Below are 18,943 nucleotides of genomic sequence, written 5' to 3'. Positions count from 1 at the left end.
AAATTTGGAACCTGATTTGAGTTTAATTTTACAAATTCATTAAATTGAGGAGTCAAAAAAAATAGCATTCTCCGGTTGACACAGAGAGCATAGAATTGGAATATCAAACATCAACTCGTACTGATCAAGTAATCAGAATTTGGAACATTACTTCTATCGAATCAAATCTGTCAATTCGTTGTCGTTTGAGGTCTCGTGGGTGATTTTGTGATAAGTGTTCATACAAAGTGCGTTGTGTAACAATATGGCTGATGAACTACGTCATCTTCGTAAAAAAGAACAAATTCTGTGGAATTTGCTTGAAAATTTAGAAGACTTCCTTCAGGAACATGAGGACTATCAGGAGCAATGTTCACTCCAGCCACGATTAGTGAAATTGGAAGAAGCCTATGACACCTTTTGTGACTTGCGGATTCAGATCGAAACGGTTTTAGAAGATTTGGACACGAACGACAACGACGAAGATGACGAGAAGGAACGTACAGTTAGAAAGGAGTCCCAGAGGAAGGAAAACAAACATGTGTTTAAGGAATTTGTAAGCCGATATTTCTCGGTGAAACAACAGTTGTTGTCGAGGATTGAGTCGATCCCAGCTCGACCAACTGAATCTTCGGTTTCCGACTCGACGTTACCGTGCCACACCAAATTTCCCGAGCTAAAGCTGCCGACCTTTTCTGGAAAACTTGCTGATTGGATCAACTTCCGAGATAATTTCAAGTCGCTTATTCACGACAATGTCCAGTTAAATCAGATGGACAAGTTCAACTACCTCCGTGCGTCGTTAAGAGATGATGCTCTTCTCCAAATCAACCAAATTCAAGTATCGGCGATCAATTACGGACTAGCTTGGAGCATTTTGGAATCTAAGTATGAAAACCATAAGCTGATAGCCCAGGAGCACATGAGCACACTCTTTGCAGCACCTGCCATGCGAACGGAAAGTTTCGAAGGGTTGAATACGTTGCTGACGACGTTCCAAACTAATCTGCAGCAGTTGGAAAAATTGAACCAGAAGCCAAGTAATTGGAGTCCACTGTTGGCATTTATGCTGTCGCAGAAGTTGGACACAGAAACCTACCGACTCTGGGAAACTCACCATGCTTCTAAAAACGTGCCTTCCTACGAAGCCATGGTAGCGTTCCTAGAGAACCAGTGTTCGATTCTACAGTCAACGGCCAGTCGCAATGGAAATGACAATCAGCGGAATTTGAGGGTCTCCATCAGCCACAGTACGGTTACTGTCCAGAGTTTTTGTCCTATCTGCAAAAGAGGACCACACAAGGCAGAGCAATGTTCAAGTTTCAGCAGGATGAGGGTGATCGATCGGAAGGTTTTAGTCCGAAGGTTGGGACTCTGCTTCAACTGTTTAGATTCCGGACATTTTGTTGCAGAATGTTCACGTAGTTCCTGTTTGAAGTGTGGTCAGCGTCATCATTTTCTACTGCATCCATATTCTCCAAACCAAAGTAGCCATTCGAACACGCAAAATTTCTTTCAAGCCTCACAAAGACCTCAACGCGCGAACAGTCAGTCAAGAAATGAACCCTACTCGCAATACGATCAGTCCCGGACGAATAGTAACCAACCTATGTTAAATAGCTCCCAATCTACACAACAGCCACCTCCCACAAACACACCCACTGTTAGTCACTACACTACTACTCTACTGAGTACCCAACAGAACACCCACACTGCTATTCTGTCGACAGCCGTTGTCATGCTCGCTGATAGCAACGGAAACACAGTCTTGGCTCGCGCATTGTTGGACAATGGCTCTCAGACTTGTTTAATCACCGAGGAGTTATCAAAGAAGCTAAACTTCGTACGTTCTCAAGAAAATGTTGCTATCAAAGGTGTTGGAGGTTGTACAAATGTTTCTAAAGAGTCTGTTATTGCTCGAATTGTGTCTTGTACATCTACGTTTACTACCGTCGAAAGTAAATTCTTTGTGTTACCTCAAATCACGCTGGATTTGCCCCAAAAAAGCATCGATGTCAACACTTGGAAACTGCCACCATCCATCAGTCTTGCAGATCCCGACTTTAACAAATCGAGATCGGTTGATATTGTGATTGGAGTATCTTTGTTTTACGATGTGATGTTACCGAACCAGATGAGGATCAACGATGCCGGTCCAATGCTACAAAATACACATCTTGGATGGATTGTCGCAGGAGAGCTACCAGGAACACCGATTGTGTCTTGTATTGCTATGACATCAACTGAAAAATTTGATGAGGATTCATCTTATTTCAAATTTACATGTTGGAGACTTGTACTACTAGTATTCTGGCTAATTTATCTTTTTGCTACCTGTTTGTTTGATCTTGAAGTAATCGCAACCCCATCAATTGTCTTAGTATACATGTTTCTCCAAGAGCTTTGGATATTAAAGCATTCTTGTGATGAAGCCTGTCAACATGAGTATTGGCTACAATTCAGAGACAGACTAAAGCGGTTCTTCAGAGCGTTTGTTTCCCGATGGATCATATTCCGTAAGGATACGGTAGCATACGAAGGCCGAGGATTTTACAAAACCTTTGAGATGAGCACCGAAGCAGCTACTACTCTTCGCAGTGCCCGAGACAGGCATTTTTAAAATCTTCGAGAGCAGTATTAAAACACCCATTGTCGCACTGGACTGATGTATAAGTATTTTCCGCCCCCATGAGGGGCACTGTTGGCACTGGCGGCACACTTGACCGTATTGCCAGGGGGCCAACTGCTAAGTTACGTTCAACCTATCTCGTTTGTCGTGGAACATACAGTGTTTTTTCCTCCGCCAGGGTTGTACAACGCACCGTTCCGGATTATGAAGGCCCTTGTTATGTTCAACCGTTTATTCATTTACCCAGAAAAAAAAATATTGTTCGCCCCCATGAGGGGCACTATTGGCACTTGCGGCATATTCGACCGTGTTTGCCAGGGGGCCAACTGAGAAGATATGTTCAATTCTATATGATTATTTGCGAAATCTACAGTGTCCGTTCTTCGCCAGGGTTGTACAGCGCACCGTATTAACTTGATGTCCAGAATCGCCTACATATATAATCCAACGCTATCGTCGTTTGTCGTTATCGTTCTGCTTCATCGAATAATAATAAGGTATTTCACGCCCCCATGAGGGGCATTGATGGCACTGGCAGCGATTTGGCTGCATTTGCCAGGGGGCCAATCATTAAGTTACGTCCTACCCTATCTGTTTGCTTGCGGAACCTACATTAGTTTTTCTCCGCCAGGATACATCCGTCGCACCGAAAGTTGAAGATCTTCAGGGCAGTCACTTATGGTGTGGTCCATTTTTTGTCAAATGGTCATCGTTTACGCTAAATGAGCCCCCACAGATAGTTAAAACTGCCAGGGGACAAGTCAAGAATACATCAATTTCTATCAGACCAGGCTAGGAACCTTGTTGAAATCAACACTTCTTCATTAGATAAGTATGCCCCCAGAAGGGGCGCAAAGGCTAGCAGCGGCAATTCTGCCGTCGATGCCAGGGGGCTATATCAAAGTTACGTTCTTCCTGACTACAAAAAGCATGGAGAAATTGTCGTTTTCTTTTCTTCAACAGGATACCTACTTTCTCAAAAGGTGATACCTCAGAACCTCGTATCACCGCTCGACTGTCGGTCAACACACAACAGAAAAATACATGGATCAGGTTGGATGTCGACAAAGCTGAAGAACCGGAGAAGCTAACATGGAGGTCGGGGTCGATAAGGTTCTTGTTGAGTAAACTCAAGGTGGGCGGTATGTTCGCGCCAAACAGCAGCAACACGACTCAAAAGTAATGAAATAGAGATATCCGTGTCAGCCACAAGCAGCATCAATTGTTTTACCTTTGCCGCACGCATCTACAGTGGTCAGGACAAACAGTGCGTGTGTGCATAGTGGAAAAGGAATGACCGATAGCTAGTCAGTAGCGAGACAAAGGAGTTTCAATCGGTCACCCGTGTCAGTTGAGTTAAGTAGCGTTTTTGAAGTTAAAAATACAGTCCACTGTTGCTCGTTTAAAGTTGAGCGTTTTAATTTTAGTTTAAATATATGTTTCCCGTGATCGTATCACCTGTTGTGCGCGTATTTAATTATCGTCCGAACATTCTACCGTTGGTTTACCGGACCGGCGATTTTGTGGGGATTTGCCTCAACAGTCATTTTTGTCATTTTTGTCATTTTTGTCATTTTTGTCATTTTTGTCATTTTTGTCATTTTTGTCTTTTTTGTCATTTTTGTCATTTTTGTCACTTTTGTCATTTTTGTCATTTTTGTCACTTTTGTCATTTTTGTCATTTTTGTCATTTTTGTCATTTTTGTCATTTTTGTCATTTTTGTCATTTTTGTCATTTTTGTCATTTTTGTCATTTTTGTCATTTTTGTCATTTTTGTCATTTTTGTCATTTTTGTCATTTTTGTCATTTTTGTCATTTTTGTCATTTTTGTCATTTTTGTCATTTTTGTCATTTTTGTCATTTTTGTCATTTTTGTCATTTTTGTCATTTTTGTCATTTTTGTCATTTTTGTCATTTTTGTCATTTTTGTCATTTTTGTCATTTTTGTCATTTTGTCATTTTTGTCATTTTTGTCATTTTTGTCATTTTTGTCATTTTTGTCATTTTTGTCATTTTTGTCATTTTTGTCATTTTTGTCATTTTTGTCATTTTTGTCATTTTTGTCATTTTTGTCATTTTTGTCATTTTTGTCATTTTTGTCATTTTTGTCATTTTTGTCATTTTTGTCACTTTTGTCATTTTTGTCATTTTTGTCATTTTTGTCATTTTTGTCATTTTTGTCATTTTTGTCATTTTTGTCATTTTTGTCATTTTTGTCATTTTTGTCATTTTTGTCATTTTTGTCATTTTTGTCATTTTTGTCATTTTTGTCATTTTTGTCATTTTTGTCATTTTTGTCATTTTTGTCATTTTTGTCATTTTTGTCATTTTTGTCATTTTTGTCATTTTTGTCATTTTTGTCATTTTTGTCATTTTTGTCATTTTTGTCATTTTTGTCATTTTTGTCATTTTTGTCATTTTTGTCATTTTTGTCATTTTTGTCATTTTTGTCATTTTTGTCATTTTTGTCATTTTTGTCATTTTTGTCATTTTTGTCATTTTTGTCATTTTTGTCATTTTTGTCATTTTTGTCATTTTTGTCATTTTTGTCATTTTTGTCATTTTTGTCATTTTTGTCATTTTTGTCATTTTTGTCATTTTTGTCATTTTTGTCATTTTTGTCATTTTTGTCATTTTTGTCATTTTTGTCATTTTTGTCATTTTTGTCATTTTTGTCATTTTTGTCATTTTTGTCATTTTTGTCATTTTTGTCATTTTTGTCATTTTTGTCATTTTTGTCATTTTTGTCATTTTTGTCATTTTTGTCATTTTTGTCATTTTTGTCATTTTTGTCATTTTTGTCATTTTTGTCATTTTTGTCATTTTTGTCATTTTTGTCATTTTTGTCATTTTTGTCATTTTTGTCATTTTTGTCATTTTTGTCATTTTTGTCATTTTTGTCATTTTTGTCATTTTTGTCATTTTTGTCATTTTTGTCATTTTTGTCATTTTTGTCATTTTTGTCATTTTTGTCATTTTTGTCATTTTTGTCATTTTTGTCATTTTTGTCATTTTTGTCATTTTTGTCATTTTTGTCATTTTTGTCATTTTTGTCATTTTTGTCATTTTTGTCATTTTTGTCATTTTTGTCATTTTTGTCATTTTTGTCATTTTTGTCATTTTTGTCATTTTTGTCATTTTTGTCATTTTTGTCATTTTTGTCATTTTTGTCATTTTTGTCATTTTTGTCATTTTTGTCATTTTTGTCATTTTTGTCATTTTTGTCATTTTTGTCATTTTTGTCATTTTTGTCATTTTTGTCATTTTTGTCATTTTTGTCATTTTTGTCATTTTTGTCATTTTTGTCATTTCTGTGATTTTTTTTTCATATCCTGTCGTTTTTTTTCCACACTTTGTTGAAATTTGGCATTGTCAGTATTTTCTACTAAAGTAAAAATAAAGTTTAAATATCAACTTTTTAAAAGCACCCTCGGAAAATTAAGTCTTAGATGTCTTTGGAACATTCAAAGGGATATATTTTTCAAACGTTGTACCCATCTTGATAGTAAACTATCAACACCGAAACCGGGAAATCGCACCCAGCTTACAAACATCGGTTGAGTTGATTCCATTTCGCTTTCACTAGTTGTTTAAAAATGACAGTTATTTATTTGCCACTGTGCTACTATTTGTAGCTCCGCTTCAATGGAAGCTGCAAGAGAGCAAAAAAATAGTTTTAACATTTTCACTCACTCCACACCGAAAAAAATGCTGCCAAGTGCCGAGTTGAAAGATCCTTCTGCTGGGTGATGCAAGAAATAAGCACTCGGAAGATAAATGTACCAAAGATGCTGATATTCGTATTCCGCACTGCATCCTCCCATCGCGGAAAGCAAACAACGCGAACTAGTAGATGCAACTGTCTGGCAATCTAACTGATGCCGGCTAGAGAAACGAACGGGAAAATCGTTTTAAAATTCACGAAATCGCTGCTGATGATCAGTTAATGGATAAAAGTACCTTGAAATTGTTTAGCGTTTGGAATAAATTTACATTCTATTAAAAGAGAAATATTCAATGGTGTGTTAACCAGATTCATTCCTGAAGTTACGTTCTCAAATGTCTTCAAGTTCAATTTATAACTTTTAAAAATTTGAACTGAAATTAAGTTTGAGCTTCATGATTCTTGTCTGTGGAGAGCTAGCGAATGCTTTGCGCTCGTTTCAGCATTTCCCCAGGGTAGAATTTATCGATACTTTGGTAAGAACATTTTTTTTTGGCAGCGGAAATCCAACCACACCTTGAAGGTTTCGTTCTTTCAATTACTCGTTGCAACCTTATCGAACCGGCAAAAATGCTGGTTAAAAGTGCAAAATTCAAAAGCCCCGGCTTGGCACGTTTGAGTTAGAAGGGGAAAAAATTTTGCTTTCTTTCTCGAGAAAACTCGAGATTTATTACTAATGGGATTTGTGCAATAAATTTACGCCGCCGGTGGAAATGCACTTCCGGTTTATGTTCTAAAATGGCGAAGATTTCCGAGTAACGGACGGCATGTTAACAAACGTGTGGGGCTTGTTTAGAATGATCTAAAGCGATTTTGGGAATTCAAAAACGGCCCTCCATTACTGTTACCCATAAATTATTGAATTCCTCCTTTTTTCATAACTTCATGTTTGGCAATCATATAACCTTACAAGAAGTTCTAATTTTGTTACTTTCAAAACAGGTCGACATTCAATTTGTTAAGCTCGAATAAAGAAGTTCCATTCCGCAATACTTGCGTCAACAATGGGCAACAAGTTCGAATCAAACTAAAACAGTAGCGTAGCAACATACCCAAACAGAAAAGGTTCTGCAAAAAGTAGGAGAAAAAAATTAATCTACCGGCCAAGAAGTTTTTCCTATATAGGTTATGTATAAGCCGGGCAAGTTTTTCGTATACAATTGGCGACGCAGACACAATCCTACAACACTTCTCTATGCAGACAGAAGTAGTACCGTAGCAATCACCATCATAAGAGAACAAGAGCAGATCAGAAAACTTTAGCGAAATCCCTACACAATGTAGATATAGAGCGAAGTTGCGACTACACTTTCATTAAAACTTTCCTAATAAAGCTCGACAAATTTCACGTTGTATGTCACTCAGGCTCGAGCGATGTGATTTAAAGCGATGGGACGCAGTAAATTGATAACGGTATGCATGCAGGAACGGAGAAAAACAAATTTGATGAATAAGAATGATGAAGCCTGATTTGAATCGCGACCTATTTGACCCACATTAGTATGGACAAATTTTATAACAATATTTATTCTGATTAATTGTATGATAGAGACCTTTCTGACCCGAATCACTTAACCTGATCATAAATTTGATTAAAAAAAAAGTTATGGATGTTGAGTTGAGCATTTCAAATTGTCTATCATTTCTATTTGAAAACCATATATCCTATCTGTTGTAAATATGCTAATTATGTGCAACAAAGTAGTCTTAGAATAATCAAACATCATCCGAGAAGGCATGTAGTTTTTAAGAAATAAAATATAGTCAGTCAATGTTCAACAGCCAAACCAACAAGTTGTTTCAATAACCACTGTTCTGCAACAGGTTATGGGCCTGCGTGAAAAATTCTTCGAACGGAAGCAGAATATTCTAGAAGCAATATGGACGGAAGCAAATTTATCCTGCAGAAGCTGAACAATTCCAACTATTCCAGCTGGTGCTTCAAGGTTGAACTTTTGCTGGTTCGGGAAGACTTGTGGCGTTACGTTGATTCGGGTGAGAAACCAGCTACGGAAGCAGAAACTGTCTGGAAAGCTGGGGACGCCAAAGCCAGAGCTACTATCGGGTTACTCATCGAGGACAATCAGCATCCGCTAATCCGTTCATCGAAGACCGCGAAGGAAGCGTGGAAGGCGTTGGAAAACCACCATCAAAAGGTCAGTCTAACATCGAAGGTCTCGTTGCTCAAGAAAATTTGTGACAAGCGCTACTCGGAAGGAGAGGACATGGCGGAGCATATTTTTTCGATGGAGGAGCTGTTCAGCAGTCTAGCGAATGCCGGGCAGAAGTTGGAGGACAATCTTATGGTCGCCATGATTTTGCGAAGCCTGCCAAGTTCATTCGACACGTTGACTACTGCCCTTGAGAGCCGTTCGGATAACGATCTGACACTCGAACTCGTCAAACGGAAGCTGTTAGACGAAGCAGCGAAAAAGGAAGGTGCTGAATCCGATTTAGCATTGAAGGTTGGACAAGTAAGGAAAAAGACCTGCCATTACTGCAAGAAAGCGGGTCACATCATGAAGGAGTGCCGTAAGCGAATTCGAAATTCCGAGAATGAGCCGAAACCGATTCTGAAGAAGGGAAATGCAGATTCATTTGCATTCACGGCCAGCAAGACAGAAGCCTCTTATCCGTGGATTGTGGATTCGGGCGCGACAAGCCATTTCGTCGCGAACCGAGATTATTTTCTGGAGGTGAACGGGAGCAAAGAAAAAACCGTTACTCTGGCGGATGGAAAAAAGGCGGTTGTCGTTGGAGAAGGTCCCTGTTTGATCCAGTGCATCGACGACAAAGGCAAGAAGACGGAAATCAAGCTGAGCAAGGCATTTTATGCACCCACGTTGGCTACAAATCTCCTGTCGGTTCCTTCATTGGTGCAGAAAAATGGAACTGTTATTTTCAACTAACAAGGTTGCCGGGTGATGCATGGCAACCAAACTGCTGCCATAGCAACACTCAAACAAGGTTTGTACGTGTTGAAGCAACCGAACAAAGTTATCCCCCTGGCTGGCGAGGTCCATCCAAAGGATAGCAAACGTGAAAGCAACGAGAAGCTAGGCCGCCGGAACCGGAATGCGATCGCCCAAAGTGAGAGGCGAAATCTGGTTGAAGGGCCCACCGTAGTCGTTCAGGAGGAGAATATCGTCGAATTTCACTCAATTTTGAAACCATTCGTTCATGAGACGCTGGAGGAAATCGAGAACGACAACGATGCGGCAGATTTAGATGGTTTCGATACTGCCAATGAAGAAGAATCCGAAGAAACCGAAAATCAAGGTGAGGAATCGTTGGAATCCATTTTGAATTTCGAACCACCTGCTGAACCGCGACGGTCAACGAGAGCGACTAAGGGAGTCCCACCGGAACGCTTTGGAGAAGTTACCGGTATTGCTGTGGAGTCGAAGAAACCTACCGGCCGACCGAGGGAAGCTGGAGAGCCGTCGAAATCAACAAGGAATCAGCGAAAACCTGGGAAGCCAAACTTAAAACTTAACTTTGTTGAGGAGGAGTGTTGTAAATATGCTAATTATGTGCAACAAAGTAGTCTTAGAATAATCAAACATCATCCGAGAAGGCATGTAGTTTTTAAGAAATAAAATATAGTCAGTCAATGTTCAACAGCCAAACCAACAAGTTGTTTCAATAACCACTGTTCTGCAACACTATCAGGTTTAAAAAAATGTTTTTAAGGTTGATTCTAGAAAATAGCGGATCTCAATTTTTGCTGAAATCATAGAAAAATAAAGTGTCTGTAACTCCTGAATTTAAGCATCACCGCGCAGGCTTCCTCGAACATGGATGTCGGAAAATCAATTTAACGGATTAACTTTGTTTCAAATTTCTCTAATTAAACACAAAAAAAAATCTTATCATGAACGTTGCTGAGATGGACAGAAATGTAACAAATAACATAACGAATAATTGTATCTATTGAAGTTGATTAATTTAATCTCATGGTTAAATTTTTTTTCAAAATATGTGTTTTGTTAACCGTTTTATAATTTTCCGTATTGCTATTTGCTAGCAGCACTTTGTTAGAGATCAGATTCTTTCAAAATCATTCAATTCCTTAAAAAGCTTCAGTTCGAGAATTTTTCTAACCCAATAAAAATTGTTTTTTTTTATTATTTATAAATGGTTTTCTGGAACTGGAATCGATGTTTCACCAAAAAAACATTTTCGAGATAATTTCATCCAATTCATTTGGAATCAAAAATTGAATTTCGATTTAACTTTCAAATTCTTAAGTCGATTTTTAACAAAAATTTTGTTTTCGAAATTACACCAGAATTCGACGTTTGATGCATTTTTAAGTCATGCGGCATTAAAATTTAAATTTCGGGTTTTCGGTTTTTCTTTGGAGCCACCTTTGGTGATTTTTGAGAGTCAAAAACAGAAACTGTGAACGATTCTAGGCACCTCTAAATCAAGTTCGATTGAGCTTAAATTTTGAATAGATCAGTTTTTTGAACCAATCTACAAAATGTGTATGGTTAGTTTTCGAAATTCGATCATGAAATTTTCCCATACTAAAGGTCAATATCAACTTGACGTATTTCTTTCAATTTTGCATTTAAAAAACCTGAACACCCCTCATTTTGAAGGTGTGTGTGTGTGTGTGTGTGTGTGTGTGTGTAGAATGTTGCTCCTATTTTGATTCTTCAGTTGTCAAAATGCCGCCCAAGGAAGAAGAGCAGCGTATCAAAATTTTGCTTGCGCATCGCGAAAATCCGAGCTGCTCGCACGCAAAGCTGGCAAAATCGCCAACGCATAACGTAATATTGGAGTTTTTTTTTAATCAGGATACATTTTTCCTAATTATTTAACTCCTACCAATTTGAAAAGCAAAATCTTTTAGAGTGAGTCGGAAGGGTTGCCAAAAATAGGAAGCTAAACATGATCAAACGAATTTCGAAGTCCGTTAGTCAAGTCATAATTTTTGGTTCCAACAAAAATAGTGTTGTGTGATAAAAAATATGCTCAGCAGATAATTTTTTTTAAATTATCCTATCCAATTCGACAAAAAGGCTTGTTTTGTTAACATTCAAATACTAGAAATAGAAATCTAAACCAAAAATTTGCGAAATATTTTTTTTTCTAAATTATTGACGAAAATTATGAAAGGTTAATAATGTCGACGAATTTAGATTTTTATCAACCTGAATCAGCCGGCATCAAAGTTACCGACAAAAATTGATTAAAATAATATCTGAAATTCTGTGATTCGACCCAAAAGGTCTTTGGCGGTTTCTGTGATGCTTTTTTCAGAAATTTGAAAGAAAATTTCAAACAAACATCGATAAATTGAGTTATTTTACTTATCATTCGCATTCCACAATAACAAAGTCATAAGGGGCCGTCCATTAATGATGTCACGCGTTAGGGGGGGGGAGAGGGGGTTTCAATTTTTGTGACAATTTGTGACATGGGGGGGGGGGGATCAGCTTGAGCGTGAAATCACTTATCATTACAAAAAAAAAATAAAAACAGCAAAACAATAACAAATAATTCATCCTAAATTCAACAAAATTAAACTTGCATCATTCATTAAATGAATAATAATACTCAACTAATCTCTTCTGGTAAATTTTTTGTGAGCATAAGAAAGTTCACAACATTCCACTGCAACACTCAGGAAAGTCCGTCCCACTAAAGTGGCAAAACGTGAACAGGATTGCTTGGCTATTCTATCCTGTGGAGAAGATTTGGAATGCGAATGTATTGAAGAAGAGGAACTAGATTTGGGTGGATTGATATGGAAAGTCATCAACATAATCCTTGGACTCAAATGTGGAAATGTGTATTAAGCAATGGTTGAAGGCTTGTTAAAAGTTGTTAAACTTTTTTTCAATTCTTTGAATAAAACTGATGAATTTTAAAAAGCAACATTTTTAATCAAATTTCTAAAGGGTTGAAAATTTTACTCCATGGGGGAGGGGGGTTAGGAAAACGTGACGTAATACAAAAAGGGGGGTTGCGGAAATTGTAACAATATGTGACAGAGGAGGGAGGGGGGGTAAAATTTTACCAAATTTTGCGTGACCTCATTTATGGACGGCCTCTAATATAGCTTTAGAAATCCTATCCCAATGATATCCAAATGAGATTGAAAATTATAAAAATCTGGATATAAATTCTAGAATCAGGAATGTAGTTTTTGATTTTGCCAACTTTACTTAACATCTCAATGCAATGATCCAATACAGAACTTCGAAATGGGGTTTTACCGTTTGTAGGAATGAAATCTAGGCTCAAAGACAAATTTTAATTGCGGAAAAAAATTACAGAAAGTCAATTAGCGATTCAACATCCAACGCTTAAAAGACGGTGATTTCTTTGAATATGTACTTTTCATTCTCTTAGTTGTCACTGTGATAAGCTCCAGAAATTTTTTGAATGGAAGTGATGACGAATAGTAGCATCGTTATAACAAGAATTTTGTGAAAACAATTGTTCGCCAAGAAGTACTATTAAATATAGAGAGTATTTAAAAATGACAAAGATTTAGGGATGTGCCTTTTCAATATCTGGTATTTCAAAAGTCGTGTTAAATTTTTGTTTAAACACGTGAATTCGTTTTATCTTTCCTTTTTCAGATTTGTTTTCGCCAAATTACTCTACTTATTATTTTGAAAACAACATGTTATTTCAAGTGTGGCCCGCAGACAAGATTTCATATTTAAATTGGCCCGTAGGTTGAAAAGGTTGCTCACCCCTGGTCTACAACCGTGCATCGAGCCGAAAAACGAGCCGGACTATCGACTTACAAGAAGGTAGTGATTCCAAATCGCCATGATAAACAAAATACGACGGCCAAAGCGCGATCCCGGAGGCTGTTCACGACGATGCTGACGAAGTTTGACTGCGTGGTAATGGACGACGAAACCTACGTCAAAGCCGACTACAAGCAGCTTCCGGGACAGGAGTTTTATACGGCAAAAGGAAGGGGAAAGGTAGCAGATATTTTCAAGCACATGAAACTGTCAAAGTTCGCGAAGAAATATCTGGTTTGGCAAGCCATCTGTACCTGTGGCTTGAAAAGCAGCATTTTCATAGCTTCCGGGACCAAGAAACCAAGAAAATTACGTGAAAGAGTGTTTGAATAAACGTCTGCTGCCTTTCCTGAAGAAACACGGTTGTTCCGTACTGTTTTGGCAGAATTTGGCATCTTGCCATTACGGTAAATAGGCCATGGAGTGGTACGCCGCCAACAACGTGCAGGTGGTTCTCAAGGACAACAACCCTCCCAACACGCCAGAGCTCCGCCCAATTGAGAAATACTAGGCTATTGTCAAGCGGAACCTAAAGAAGACCAAAACTGCTAAGGACGAGCAGCAGTTCAAGGCTTTCTGCGGCGAAGAAGGTGGACAAGGTGGCTGTACCAAATTTTGATGGCAGGGGTTAAGCGTAAGGCCCGGCAAATCGGATTTGGAAAAGCGGAAGCCTAACTGAATATATTTTCTGAATTTTATACTAATTAATCTTGAAAAAGAAATTTAATTTGATTTTCTAAATAAAGGTACGAGAGCCGCTGTCGTCTAATCGACATCGACACGCTGCAAGCCTGCCGGACCGCCACACGAGCCTCGGTCGTTGCGGATCTGCTCTCATCGAGAATAGACTGCCCCGCATTGTTAGAGGAACTTCGACTCAACGTACGGCCACGAGTTTTGAGGAATCGTGATCTTCAGCTCTTTGTTCCTCTCCGGCTGAACAATTATGGGGCCAACACAGCTCTAATCGGTGTTATAAAAACATTTAACCACTACTCCGGGTACTTCAACTTTGACGTTTCACGTGATGTATTCCGAAGAAAAATTCTTAGAGTTTTAAGTTTAACATAGATTACCGCTTGTATGTACATTGTCTTAAATTATAGTTTTTCATTTGGATCAATATGTGATCCGTTGATTTATAATAAATAAATAAACGATTTCACAGATTTACACGCGTTTTCCCTCGACCAAATTTTGATCCTATCACCCTTTACATGTTCGAAATCTACTTCTACCTAAAAACTATCGATCTGTACCTTTAATTCTATATTTCCCTTTCTATCATCTTTTTCTTTAAACTCAAAGTGTTTAGCTAAGCAAACAATTGTAGAAACAAAAACGAGTTTGGCTCCTTAAAACTTGAAGGTATGAGCCGTTTCAAATAAAGAATTGTTAAAAAAAAAACCCAAAAACTATTTAAATTTCAAAATCAAGTTTACCGAACACCTTTTGATAAGTTTTTTATGTGGAGAAAAACAATTAATAGATGTGAATTTCGTTGAATTCTTCCCTACATTTTATGAAGACCTACCAATCTTATGCGAAAAAATTACATGATTTAGTTTTAAGTAACAGTTGTTAGAAATTATAGCACAGATGAATATAGGGTTTTACATTGATTTTTTTTATTCATCATGATTTTATATTCAAAAACCTGTATAATAAAAACCGGAAAAAATATTATTTTAACCGAAAAAACGGTAAAAAAAACTATGAGTATCAATTATAAAAAATGCAAGCAACCCTGTATTTTTAGTGAGTGACGCTAGGCGATGAACGTGTTAAATCTATTATATCTTATCTATTAAATTTTCATAAATTTCTTGTTAATAATCATGTAAATAGGTACTTATAAATTCTCCTTCTCAAACATTTAATTATTTAAGTACATAAAATATGTTTTTTTTTTATCTACAACGTTTCAAACAATTTAAACTCATTTTTTTATGTACTCATATGTTTTTTTTTATTTCTGCTGATTTATTATAGGTATCTATTTATTTAATTTAATTTTAAAAATAAAGTCCAGGTGGCAAATATATAGAAGACTCATATAAGGTTTGCATCAATGGCATAAACTTATTTTCAAAATTCGATCATTCTGAGAATACGTTACTTTACCCTAAATCTGTGTTCTCCTGTCACATTTTGTGCAAGTTTGTGTGATTCGAGTCGGTTTCCATAATATCGCCGGCATTTATTCTTTTCTGTCTCTCAACAGGTGTTGTGTGCTTTCAATATCATTTATCTTAATACAATCGCATAGTTAACAAAAAACTACAAAATTGCTAATTTCATTGCTTCACTTCAGAATTGTAGTAGTTTGGGTAAGTAATAACCTTTAAATAAGAAACTCTTTCAACCAGCTTATTCACGTTAATTTGTTCACCAGCCAAAATGACGGTGATAACGCTTATCTCATCGAACAAATGCTTCGGTGGTTTGCAGAAAATCTACTCGCACCAGTCCAAGGAACTGGACTGCGAAATGAAATTTGCCATCTTCCTGCCTGCAGAGGCCGGAGAACGTAAACTTCCGGTTTTGTATTGGCTCAGTGGGTTAACGTGCAACGAAACCAACTTTATCCAGAAATCGGGCGCTCAGCGATATGCGGTGGAACATGGATTGATCGTAGTTTGTCCGGACACTTCCCCAAGGGGTGTGAATCTGCCGGGGGAGGACGATTCCTGGGACTTTGGTAGCGGAGCCGGATTCTATGTAGATGCTAGCAAGGAACCATGGAGCAAACATTACAAAATGTTCAGCTACGTAACCCAGGAACTGATCGATGTGATCAACAACAATTTTCCTACGGTTGTTGATAAGCAAAGCATCAGCGGCCACAGCATGGGCGGACATGGAGCGCTGATATGTGCCTTGAAAAATCCCGGGCTTTACAAATCGGTGTCGGCATTTGCTCCCATCAGTAACCCAACGGATTGTCCCTGGGGATTGAAGGCTTTCGGAGGATATTTTGGCGATGATCAAAAGGAGGAGTGGAACAATTGGGATGCTACCAAGCTGGTGGCCGGATACAATGGTCCACCACTGGAGCTGTACATCGACCAGGGGTCTGAGGATAGCTTCCTGAAGGATAAACAACTTTTGCCGGAGAATTTGCTGAACGCGGCCAAAGCTGCCCAGGTTCCGTGTGTGCTGAACATGCGGGAGGGGTACGATCACAGCTATTTTTATGTTTCTTCTTTTATCGGTGAGCATATCGCTTACCATGCTAGGCATTTGAAGTGAAACTGGAGAGCATTTTAAGAATTATATTTTTGTCTATGTCCTTTTTTTAAATAAACAGTGCTAAAGATGCTTGAAATGATTTTTAAACTTTAAGTTAGTCTCAACTCCCTATCATTTGAATTATAATTTTAGAGCGAACTATTCGCCAAAGGTTGATGGATTTTATAAAAAAAATGTTTAGTTTAGCAAGAACAACAAAATACGAACTTACCTGTTTAATTGTTTCCATCAACGTTTCCTTCCTTTTCCCAAGTTTAAGGATCATATCACCTTCTTGGTTCTTTTGCGTCTTCAAGTAAAAAGGGCATTCCCAGGTAACGTAGTGTATCTGCCTACGATCAGTAGGCCTTTTGGGCGATGATTTCTACGGTACATTCTTCGGATTTGATCTTGTATATGAACTGCAATCTATACGTGTCTTTTCAGTCTCTGGAAGCATCTGCCTTTTCACCAAGTGGTTGATCCACAAATTTCAACCTCATCTCCACTTGATTTTGAGTTTTTTCTTGATCAAAATTTTGTATCCGTTTACAACAGCAGTCTTTTTATAAATTATGCTTTGAATCTCCTAATTATGACCAGACACGAAACTACCAAAAATCCTTATTTTTATCGCATGTGGTACAATCTTATCTGTGACCGAACCTTTTTTAATAAATAGAAAAAATATTAAAATACCGAGAATGGATAATGGTCATCTCCAATTTAAGCGCCAGACACGGAATCCAGAATCATATATTTGACCATGTCTATTTATATTCTTTTAGTTCAATTCATTAATTAACTTCGCTAAACCGGATCACGTTCGACAATTAGGGTTTTCCCCTAATCTTACTACTTTTTCGTTGGTCCTCTCATTTCGTGCCAATACCGCACGAAATGTTCCCTGAGTGGCCATACCCGCTGGCTGCCGTACCAGGCCCAAAACACCCCAAACATTGCCCCGCCCAGATGGGCAGCGTGGTCGAATACCTTCCAGCCGAGCATGACGCCGGCCAAATCGAGACCCATAATGACTTTGATGGCCTGAAAAAGTTAAGAATTTTAAAACCCAGTTACCTAAATAAAAATTGTCGAACGTCTTACCGCTCCAGCTGAGAAGGTGAACATCGGTAGAAAAATAATGCTGAGCTGGGTGTCCGGATACTGGGTGCAAACGTAGGCCAGAACGGCCATGATGGCCCCGGACGCTCCCAGCGAGAGTCCTGGCTGCCGGGTGACGGTTTTCAGAACGTGACTCGCAAACGATGCTATCACTCCGGCACTCAGGTACATACCCAGGAACTGTTCCCGGCCGAGAGTGGCCACGGCCGCATGCGAGAAACTGTGCAGCACATACATATTGGCAGCGATGTGAAACAGCGAATAGTGGCTGAAGGTGGACAAAACCATCGGCCAGCAGACAGCTTCTGCAATGAAAAAAAAGCTTAATGACCCTTCAAAGTTTAGCAGAATTTAAACAACTTACTAGCCGCCGGATTGGAGGCGAAATATCTCAACATCATCGGTTGTAACCGAGGTACCCTCCACAGTCCATAAACCAATATATTTAACGCACAAATCGGTACGAATATTCGCTCCCCAGGTGTCAGCCGACTCCAGAACTCGTCTACATCTTTACGCCACTGTTCCACTTCCTGGCGGCTGGATCTAAGCCGTTCCTTGAACCAATTCGTGGACAACTTTTTCCTCAAGGCAGCCATCGCCCGGGATCGAATCGTTTCGTACTCCCAAACGGTCACGCCAATGAAACTCCCGGTACTGAAAGCCACCGTAAAGACGAACGATTTCCATAGCTTTGAGGGATCAATATAGCCGGCCTCGTTTACAATCCCAGTTGGACCGATGGTTTCCCGCGGGGCGAACGATTCTATCCGGGGTGGTTGCCGGGATTGTCGACTAAACCGGAGCACATTTCCGGGTCGTGTAAAACGAGCTGGGCTTAAGAGTGTCCCCTGACAGTATCCAACCGGAAAGTTGCTGTGATGTTAAATTTCTACCTTATTAAACCAGTTTTCTTTTCGAAATTTTTAAGTCATACTTCTTACCTGGCCAGGCTTGGAAGCTCTCGTAGATTTTTAAGAATCCTGAAAGCCATGTTTTACTAAATATTTGATTTGGTGCTTAGATTTGCTAGTCTCCGTTCATCGTTTGAACATTTCCGGGTATCCCTTTTTCACGATTTTCACGAAAATTGCCTCAATATTACACAAGAAGTCGCGCGTTCCGTTCTGTTTACGTGTGATTTTTTTTGTTTTCCTTTTCGCACGTTTGAAATACGTTCAAAAATAAAGAGCGAGTGAATGCTTGTTTTCTAACCATCATAAAAAATCAGCGTAAAGATTGCGCATTCAAACTTCGAAAATTCCAATTCAAAATTTGTATTTATTCAAAATTAAAATTTCAAAAAAAAGCACAAAAATTCAAATTTATATTCTTAATTCAAAGTAAAAACTACAAGATTCAAATTAAATAATTAAAACTTTAAAATTCATTTTTTTCATACATTCAGTCAAATTCTTATTAAACAATTTTCATAAGATGCGTCTTATGAACCGCTTTTTGGAGTTAAAAATTGATTT

The 18,943-nt window shown here is 38.3% G+C and overlaps 3 protein-coding genes across 3 annotated transcripts; 2 read left to right on the top strand and 1 right to left on the bottom strand.

Annotated features, from left to right (window-relative positions):
- The first annotated feature begins 244 nt into the window (after positions 1-244).
- LOC129759626 (uncharacterized) lies at positions 245-3,791 on the top strand. Its single transcript, XM_055757119.1, has 2 exons — positions 245-2,204; positions 3,592-3,791. The coding sequence occupies exons 1-2, from the start codon at positions 245-247 to the stop codon at positions 3,789-3,791; spliced, it is 2,160 nt and encodes a 719-aa protein (XP_055613094.1).
- Positions 3,792-15,284: 11,493 nt separating this feature from the next.
- Positions 15,285-16,437, top strand: LOC129759627 (S-formylglutathione hydrolase-like). The gene is made up of 2 exons (XM_055757120.1): positions 15,285-15,439; positions 15,505-16,437. The coding sequence occupies exon 2, from the start codon at positions 15,510-15,512 to the stop codon at positions 16,359-16,361; it is 852 nt and encodes a 283-aa protein (XP_055613095.1). The 5' UTR covers positions 15,285-15,439; positions 15,505-15,509; the 3' UTR covers positions 16,362-16,437.
- Positions 16,438-17,082: 645 nt separating this feature from the next.
- Positions 17,083-18,619, bottom strand: LOC129759628 (presenilins-associated rhomboid-like protein, mitochondrial). The gene is made up of 4 exons (XM_055757121.1): positions 18,410-18,619; positions 17,830-18,341; positions 17,448-17,770; positions 17,083-17,387 (listed from the first exon to the last, which is right to left on the bottom strand). The coding sequence occupies exons 1-4, from the start codon at positions 18,457-18,459 to the stop codon at positions 17,196-17,198; spliced, it is 1,077 nt and encodes a 358-aa protein (XP_055613096.1). The 5' UTR covers positions 18,460-18,619; the 3' UTR covers positions 17,083-17,195.
- Positions 18,620-18,943: the final 324 nt, after the last annotated feature.

Source organism: Uranotaenia lowii, unplaced genomic scaffold, assembly GCF_029784155.1.
Source record: "Uranotaenia lowii strain MFRU-FL unplaced genomic scaffold, ASM2978415v1 HiC_scaffold_215, whole genome shotgun sequence".
NCBI classification, from domain to species: Eukaryota; Metazoa; Arthropoda; class Insecta; order Diptera; family Culicidae; genus Uranotaenia; species Uranotaenia lowii.
This window is presented reverse-complemented; position numbering and strand designations above follow the sequence as displayed.